The sequence below is a fragment of the Urocampus carinirostris genome, chromosome 2, assembly GCF_059441175.1.
Source record: "Urocampus carinirostris isolate Australia breed hairy pipefish chromosome 2, RoL_Ucar_1.0, whole genome shotgun sequence".
Lineage (NCBI taxonomy): Eukaryota > Metazoa > Chordata > Actinopteri > Syngnathiformes > Syngnathidae > Urocampus > Urocampus carinirostris.
The window spans coordinates 9,227,935-9,237,249 of record NC_142350.1 but is presented as its reverse complement, the minus strand read 5'-3'; the positions used below and the strand labels follow the sequence as shown (position 1 = coordinate 9,237,249).

The 9,315-nt window shown below is 38.5% G+C and overlaps 1 protein-coding gene across 1 annotated transcript; it reads right to left on the bottom strand.

Moving 5' to 3' along the window:
• Positions 1–841: 841 nt before the first annotated feature.
• grinaa (glutamate receptor, ionotropic, N-methyl D-aspartate-associated protein 1a (glutamate binding)) lies at positions 842–9,013 on the bottom strand. Its single transcript, XM_088328791.1, has 7 exons — positions 8,849–9,013; positions 4,945–5,277; positions 4,760–4,875; positions 4,487–4,687; positions 4,281–4,409; positions 2,824–2,967; positions 842–2,755 (listed from the first exon to the last, which is right to left on the bottom strand). Exons 2-7 carry the CDS (start codon positions 5,255–5,257, stop codon positions 2,606–2,608), a joined length of 1,053 nt encoding a protein of 350 aa, XP_088184917.1. The 5' UTR covers positions 5,258–5,277; positions 8,849–9,013; the 3' UTR covers positions 842–2,605.
• Between the last annotated feature and the right edge of the window lie 302 nt (positions 9,014–9,315).

Below are 9,315 nucleotides of genomic sequence, written 5' to 3'. Positions count from 1 at the left end.
TAAGGGATTTTTGAAATTGCTTCCCAAAAAAGAAATAATACTTTATTTAAAAAGATGATTATTTTGTATGTTTTACTTTTATTTATTCAATGTATTTTACCTGTCTTTTTGCCGTAGGGAGAGAAAGGGAGGATGTGAGAGAGGACGTGGTTTTGTCAATTATTTATCAAACCTGTTGATTTGAAACTCATTATAACCTTGTACATGATGATCAGTACAGTTCAGGATTTAATTTCAGCTTTTCAGCTGTGCATATACCCTAAAAATGCCCCCTTTTCTGGAATATGTCATACAAACCTATATCATACAACATCATAATGAGGTTTTGCGGCTTTCCTTGGCCTCATGTAGGTTTTAGATCAGGGGATGGTGTAGTAATAGTCTGTAGTCTGTAATAGCAGCCCTTTGAGACTTGTTGTAGAAAAGGGCTGTACAAAAAAAACAAGATTTGACTTGACTTTAGTAATTGTGTTTTTGTTCAATTTATTTCAAAATAGTAAACGGAAAAACACTATACAAATTAAACTGTAAAGTGTAATTAAGTACTTTAGATATTTTCAGTTTTGTATCTTAAGATCTTCAACCCCAAAATTTTGTGTCGCTAACAGGAACTCACCTAAAAAATGTATCATCAGGCGTGAATAACAAAAAAAAGTTGCAAAGTAAGGCTAAAGCAGTCTCATATATTTGTATTTCTATCAAAAATAATAAATGTTCAACATGCTATCGTATTAATTGTGAACCTTGTTTTAACTGTTATTAATCATTTTATTAACATAATGAGACTGATATCTAGGTCAAATTGTGCGTTAGAGCGCTAAAATAAATTACACAGACGTCATTATACGTACTACATGATACGTTTTAATGTAAAGCAGAAAAGCACGAGGAATGCTTGGTCACTCAAACTGACTGCATTTATGTACAATGCAAACATGTATGTGACCCATACACAAACCAAAGCATTTCTATGTACACCTACACATAGTGTTAGATAAAAACATCTTTGCCCAACAACAAACCCTCCCAAATTCAAACTTCACTTTGTGCTGATATGGCACATGCGACAGGCCATGCACATGATGAAAAATATTTAAAAAATACTGTAGGAGACTACAGCCGTACCTTGAGTCACTACGGCAACCAACCAGTGTTTATATATTTCCACAGCTGTAATCTACATGAAGCTCAATAAATAAATACATTATCATGCACTTGTAGCATGAGTTAATCCAGCGTTCAGCTACTTCATAAGTGGTCATGTCCTGAAATAAAATAATAAAAACTTAACATGGAGCAGCCTTAATACTTCTTTTCAATGAAGAAACAAGCCAGCATGGAAAAGAAAAAACAACACTCCACACCAAGCAGGAAAAGAAAGGTGGAAAGTATGAAAAAAGCTCTGCTGTAGTGCATCAAAATACAAAAGGTGCATAGGTGTCCTAATTCTATTTCAGACGACCAGCTTTTTATTTTAAAGGGACATCTATGTTTTACCTTAAAAAAAATCAAAGGCAACTGCTAACAAAGGGGAAAGAATTTAGGGCAAAGGAAAATGACAAATGTTGAAGATTTTCCCACAAAAAATAAGGTAGATTTTTTTTTTTGCAGATCTCATGTTACCAGCCCATTTGCGATCCGTGAAATTTTGTTAAAAGTGTGTACGGATAAAAATAATGTATTGTTATAAGTTATAACATAATGAAGTTAGGACAACTGATTTATTGGATGATCATTGTTTTAAAGCCTAAAAAGAAAAACAAGAAGAACTGTTTTAATGGAAGTATAATTTCTAGTGTTGATACTGATACCAAATGGCCATCATTAGAATGGATCTTTGACATCTATATTTGTCAATGAGTTAATGCTTTTTTGGGTCACTTTTTTAAAACTATGCTGAAATAATTCTGTTCACGAGTAAAAGATGACTGCCTTTGACTAAATTTATCAAGCAGGAATGACAAGTGTTGGTGTTTTTTTTAAATATCATATTATACATACAAGATTGAATATGAATAGATATTATAGTTTAAACATTAAATAAATCAAGAAATGCCCCTTTTGTTTGCAGTGTTTTGTTGTGTTATGGACCCAAATTAAAAAACACGATCTTCACCAGTTTTTGTGAACATTTTTTACTTTTTTGACAATGGATTGTTTTTAGCTTAAAGAAAATGTCAAACTGGCCCATGCATCCTTTAGTTGCCGCCACCCCTGCCTTAGCGGAACACATCCCCAAATGAATCTACGGTGGTATTCGAGTATACGATAGTGGTACGATTATTTACAGCCGGACTTACGAGCAAGAGCTATTCACTTGTACCTATATGGATGTTGGAGGGGGGCAGGTGTTCCACCGTTGCCATGCACTTACAGTACAAAGGTATTTCCAGTTATCCGTACTAAAAAGCCACCCAATCAAGTGGACGCATTGATAAGTAGGGTGAGGTTGCCGCAGAGGAACCATTAGTAAAAGCGCAGTGGGTGTTAAAAGCGACATTAGGGCGATACGGAAGGAAAACGCTCCAGAAAATATTTAGCAGATTATAGGAGGGAAGACAACAAGACGGGAAGGCATCCCCAAGCCTGCATTCTCCCCTTTTGCTCATTCGCGGGAGCGCCCTACAATAGCCAGGATGTAAAGGAAAATGTTGATTATGTCTGTGTAGAGGTTGAGAGCGGCGAAAACGTATTCCTCAGGACTCAGAGACAACTCCTTGTTGCCAAGGAGGAGTTGGGTGTCAACAGCCAAGAACTGAAAAAAAAAAGACAAATTGAAGAAAATATTCTATAAAAACCTTCCCATCTGCCTCTGAGACTCACGCAAGTGAACAAGAGGGCACCGAGCGAGGCGTAAACGATGTGCAAGATCTTGTTGCGTATGAACATGCAGAGGATGCCAAAGAGGAGGAGCACGATGAGGCACACGAAAAGCACGCCTTGGCAGGAAGTGAAGTCATACTTGCTCTGAAGAAAGAAACAAGATGGAGGATTTCAACAACACAACAAAAAGAGGACAAGTGTTAACAGTAGGTGGTTGAGAAACCCTTTTAATGGAAGCTCATAAAACTATGTATGTTTCCTGTTAAAATATTTTATGATGAAAACTCTTTGTTCAAACTGTAAATAAATAAAAACGCCAGCAAACTAATCAGAGCAATTTAATTGGGTGAGCGGTAGAGGTGGCCGGATCTCTGCCCACAGCTCAAGACACTCCCATCTCTGTCTTGCTCAGTGCAGTCTGCGCCGAAGATAAATATGACGATATCCTTATTGTTTGCAGCATTTTGTGACATTTTTAAAAAGAACTTTGCTTGCACCTTGCACTAAAATGAACCTCAACACTCGAGTAACTGAGGGCGGGGGACAAATTCTAACTGGTATATTTGTATTGATATGGGACATGGATATGGGACTGTGGCTCTGGCGTTATTATTATTTCATAAATTTGATCAATTCATCAAATGACACACAGTGAAATAAAATGTGTTGAAGACATACCTTTTGTTTAGATAGATAGATAGATAGATAGATAGATAGATACTTTGTTCATCCCCGAAGGGAAATTCACATTTCCAGCAGCATCCCTGAGCTGAGAACAATCGAGAACAATCGAAAATAACACGGGAGCTGCTGGAGTGGCTGCCATTCGTGACGGCGCCGGAAGAAAAGATTCAATTTGAATCATTTACAAACAAACAAACAATTGAATCATGTACAAACAAACAAACAAAATATTCATGTTTCAATAAGTGGAGTGTTAATAAAATATTTCTGATATTGATATAACCAGATAAAACTAATTTTAAGTTACCTGTCCAAATGAATGTTGTGCCATCTCACCTTTCCCATTAGAGACCAAGTTTGGTAGTTTTGTTGAATTTTGTCTTTAAAAAAATGTATGTGTATATATATTATATATATATATATATATTTTTTTCTTTTTTCTTTTTGGGGAGTTAAAAAGGTTCCCGACCCCTGGGCTAAAAGCTGCACAAGATTGCGTGGATGGTGGCTTTGTCTTTGATGCTAGCTTTAGCGGCTAGCAGTGGACATAGCATACTTGGCAAGAGGCTACACTAGCTAAAAGAATGCTGGCCCCCTATGTGGTTCGCAAACGGTTTATTCATATATGCATTCAAATCCAAGCCTACAATTCCTGAAAGTTCCAGTGCAGGCCCTATTTAGAAGCTAATTTATAACACAAATGTCAGTCTGTCGCATCCAAATATGTCTTATCGCCCACACATGATTTAATCTGAACTTTATGTTGTCTTTACCTGAAGTGAGAAGAGGACCACAGTGAAGCAAACCACAGCGGTGATCCCCACGGCCATGATGACTGTGTCCGTGTCGTAGAAGCTGGCAATCATGCCCACCATGTAGGACAGGCTCAGGGTCAAAATGGACTAAAGAAAAAAAAATTCCTTACCTTTGAAATTTACAATCAACGACATAGGTTTTTATGTTTTTTTTTTCTTTTTACCAGCGCCACTAGATTCCAGGGGTGCTTACGGCGGAACTCCCCGCAGCAACTTAGTACAATGAGGGAGACCAGGAAGACCACGTAGGAGATGTAGTACGTCCAAGGGTTGCGGCGGACAAACACCTTTGCTTCGTCGACAAAGGTGAACACGGCCACAAAGGAGAAAGTGACCAGGAGTTGCACTGTGAGGACCATGAACACCTGAACGAAGTGACATTCTGGTTATATATCTCCGAGATACCACAAAGCCTTTGACAATAGAAAATAAGTTACTTTTCTGATAAAGGCCTGTCTGATGATCTTGTCCTCGAAGCCTGAGTTGGTGAAGTCCTCGTTGTCGTAGTAAGTTGGAGGAATGTCGCCATGGTAACCGGGGCTGCCACCAGGTGCTGGCAAAACAATCATTTGTCAACACAGAACATAAAAATATCAAAACTGTCTTTCTTTGGCTCACTCACCAGATGGATCCCCAGGAAAGCCCTGCTGTCCGGGTCCTTGCTGGTAGGGCCCCGGAGGGTAGGGGCCTTGAGGGTAGGGCCCCTGCCCGTAGGGCATCTGGGGGTAGGGCATCTGCGGGTATGGACCAGGGACAAAGCCAGCCTGAGGAAAGCCGGGCTGACCGTAGCCGGCTGCTGACGGATAGGGGCCCCCGGGGGCCTGGTTATAGTTGGGTGGCGGCATGCCCATCCCCTGTGCTGGGGGTCCGTAGACATTGTTGTGGAGGGGGTTGGACTCCCCCATAATAGGGTAGCCACTCTTGTCCTGGGACATGCTGAGGCAGGCAGTTCAAGCTTTGAGAGGGAGAGCAGAGATTACCATTACATCGCCAGATTATTAGAATAATCGAATTTTCCAGATCCTATTTTTCGCTCCATATTTTCAGTGTCTAAAAAATTATAAACTTATTAGTCGCTTTTCATTGTAATTTTGCATTTCCAATTTTAGCCAGTTTATTTTCCTGCTTATGAAGCACACTGGTTTATAAGGTGCACCTGCAAATTTCTGGCAAATCTGGGGTTTTTAGGTGCACTTTTTAGTCTGGAAAAATATGGTAAATAAAATTAATTAAAAAGTAAAAGTAGTGCTTATCTCAATTACAACCACTTTGAAAAAATCCCTCTGCTCACATTAACTTTGCATGTTAGCACAAGCTAATTACTGACAGAAGCACACACAGATTCATGCTCACTGGGCTTGGTTACTGTGGAGCAAGGTGCACTTACTGCCTTGGCAACCGCATGTATTATTAATCTCACTTGGCTCTGGATGAGACCTGACGTCAAGACTACGAGCTGCGACCATCAAGCCTGTAAAAGACATGTGCTCCCGCAAACCTGTTTGAATTCAATTTTGCGGTTTTAGTTATAAAATAAGCAATCAACAGCAAATACTTGAAATCAATCTCTCAAAATACAAATTTGAGGAGGTCTAAAAATCAACTGGTTATTTTTACTAAAGTATTTTCTTTCCATAATATCATTCCCCCCCTAAATATTGCGTGTTGTCCATGTGACCAATCAGCAGACAAAAAAAAACAGGACAGACAATAGATGAGCTCGTGCACCAAGGCAAAAGGGACATTCTGCTTACTCAACACCAGTTTAACCAGCAGATGTAACCAAATAATGAGAGAAAAAATGTATAACTTTTAAAATTATAATGACTTTGAGAAAGGGATGGTTATTGTTGTGCTGAGTTGGTTATAATTTTTGCCATATTAACAGCAGACACATACAATTCCAATCCTCTTAGCGATAACGCTCTGCCAATGTGGATCAAATCCACAATGAAGGGGGCCAAAATTGAGTTAAATAAGGCAAGCTGGGGGAGGAGCATTAGTTTTTGAGGAGCATTAGTTTTTAACACAATTATTCCATGACAATGTTGTGAAAAATGTCACATATTATAGTGTGGTGGATTAAAAAGCCATGTTGATGGTGTTAGGTAAAGTCAAGTCATGCTTTTTATATAGCCATTAATCAAAGAAAGTAACAAAGGGTTGTACAGGAGACAATGCAGGTTGGCCAAAGTCCTTAAAAAGTGCTTGAATTTTGCCATGAAAAAGGTGTACAAACCGTGTCTTAGGTAACTGTGGGAGGGGGACAATTTTGAAAGGGGTATTTTTATATTGATATGGGACACAGGCTCTGGCAGTATAGTTATTTCAGAAATAGTATCAATTCATCAATGTTAAAACAGATAGGTGAAACAACTGTTGACACATCAACTATCTAGTTAAATAATCAACTAATCAAATGCATACCGTTTGGAAGTTTACTTTTAAATCTCTAACTTACAAAACAACACGTATGTGTGAAGGGGAGATCAATTTAACTAATAACAAAAAACGTATTTATTATCCCCAAGCAAGCGCACAAAACTTGAAAAAAATATCTTGCCTATGTATTAAAAAAATGTGCATGTATTTGATGTCCTTTTTGCTGCTATTGTAATTGCATTATCTTGCCTTGCACATTTTTTGTGATGCACTTACAATCTAGGCCAGTCTGCAGGCACTACTTTGTGAATATTGCCCATTTATCCTAATATTCCTGATTGTATATTTTACTTTATTTATTCTTTTAAGAACTGTATTACATGTTTATTGTAAAGTGCCACGTCTAATATTCCTGCAAACAATGCACACTATGTTGTTGTCAACGACAACAAAGACAAATCTATTCTATTGCAGCAAAAAACAAAAGGCACTTCAACAAGCTTTTAAAATGAGGTGAAACCCCCAGATTTACAAGCAGAAAAATACCAACTAAAAGTTTATAATGCCATTATAGTAAATATCAACGTCAATTGCAATGCAAATATTTGATTGTGAAAAATATGCCATGACTTGTTCTCAAAAACTGCTCTAAACGGCAGGGGCGGCAGTAGCTCAGGCGGTAGACCGCTCGTCTTGGGATCAAGGGATCCTAGTTCGAATCCTGAGTCGTCCGTTTTACATCTCAAAGTGTCCTTGGGTAAGACACTGAACCCCCAATAAGCAGGTAAGCGTCTTACATGGCTGCAATATAAGACCGCTATTGGGAAATGTGAAGCACACTGTAAAGCGCTTTGGGAAGTCATTAAATTGAAAAGCGCTATATAAAGGCAGATCATTTCATTTTCATTTATAAACATTGACAAATGTAATATCACCCAGAGTGACTCAGTCAAAAATTTAGGTGTCATATTTGACCCCAATCCGTCCTTTCAAACACATATTACTAGAACAGCTTTTTTCCCATCTTCACAACATTGCTAAACTTCGCCCTATGGTGTCTCAGTCAGATGCGGAGATTATGATTCATGCAATTGTTACCTCCCGTCTCGATTACTGTAATGCACTCCTCTCCGGTCTCCCGAAGTCCAAAATCAAGAGCCTGCAGCTGGTACAAAATGCTGCAGCGAGGCTTTTAACTAAGACAATAAAGTTTGATCACATTACTCCGATTTTAGCTAACCTGCATTGGCTCCCTGTTAGCTTAAGATGTGATTTTAAGGTTCTGTTGGTATTATACATAGTCATGCATGGACTTGCTCCCTCATATCTTTCAGATTTAATTTCCCCCTATGTTGCAGTCCGGAGCCTTCGCTCTGAAAACGCTGGTCTAATAGTGATCCCAAGAGCCAGGAAGAGATCTGCAGGTTCGAGAGCATTCTCCATTTGGGCCCCGGTGCTGTGGAATGCTCTTGCTCCTGAGATTCGATCTGCAACTTCAGTGGAAATGTTTAAATCTAAGCTTAATACACACTTGTATTCTATAGCATATGAATAACCTATATTTTATGTTGGTAATATGTATTATTTGCCCTCGTGTAGGTTTTTGGATGATGGGATGTTGTCATAATAGTCTTTAGTTGCAATAGTCTTTGATCTGTGCAGCCCTTTGAGACTATGTGATTAAGGGCTATACAAATAAACATGACATGACTAGATGGCGTCCTGCGACATTCGGAGAAATCGAAACACAAACATCTTTACATAGAGTACCAGCAGCGGGCAATCCTCCAACTACATCGAATACGAATGTAACCACTTTTGTATACGGAACGTTAATCATTATAAAATATAAAATACAATAGTATATGGCTTCGACTGGTGGGCGAGGGATAGTGATGACCGTTATTCCGCCTAAATTTTGACGTTTCCGTTAAAAGTTCACAACACGTGACCATTTTAATAGCATTCACAATTTCAGATAGTGAAAAATAATAAAACATTTAAAGACAATTGTTTATTTCTGCCTGTGCGACGCCAACCGTCAACAAGGCAAAGATGCTTCATGCTAAGCTAGCTGTCAATGAAAAACCGCAATTACGGCTGGCTAAACAGTGAACCACTCGCCACTAAATAATGTGACTCACCTTTTTTAGAGTTTGATCTTATGTCCGTCTGGATCGTCCAGTAAACGTTATTTAAGGCTCTATGTATTTATTTTGAATTCCGTTAGTTTTCCCCGTCGTCTGACTGATGCGGCCGCGGAGTCTCCGACGTCAAGTGGGCCAGTCGATTACGTCACCAAGTTACGTAGTCATGTAACATCTTACGCCACACTGTAAAAAATCTCTCTATGGTTTAAAGAGGACAGTCATTCTGTTGATAAAATTTCATAACGAGATGGATTTTTAAAGAATTTTTAAAGATTTTAAAGCATGTATTTTTTCCTTTTACCGTGAACGTCCAAGCTACTTATTTTTGATTATTTTTAAAATAAACCTCATTCACGTCGAGCAACTGAGTATCTCACAACAAAATGTTAATTAACAATAAACTGGACTGTCTCAGAAAATTAGAATATTGTGATAAAGTTCTTTATTTTCTGTAATGCAAT

What these genes read in the sequence shown, in the direction of transcription:
- grinaa (XM_088328791.1), bottom strand. Translation starts at nt 5,257, where the DNA reads ATGTCCCAGGACAAGAGTGGCTACCCTATTATGGGGGAGTCCAACCCC. An exon ending in TGGTCCTCTTCTCACTTCAG is followed by an intron (nt 2,968 to 4,280) that starts GTAAAGACAACA and finishes TTCTTTCTTCAG; the next exon opens with AGCAAGTATGACTTCACTTC. An exon ending in GTGCCCTCTTGTTCACTTGC is followed by an intron (nt 2,756 to 2,823) that starts GTGAGTCTCAGA and finishes TTTTTTTTTCAG; the next exon opens with TTCTTGGCTGTTGACACCCA.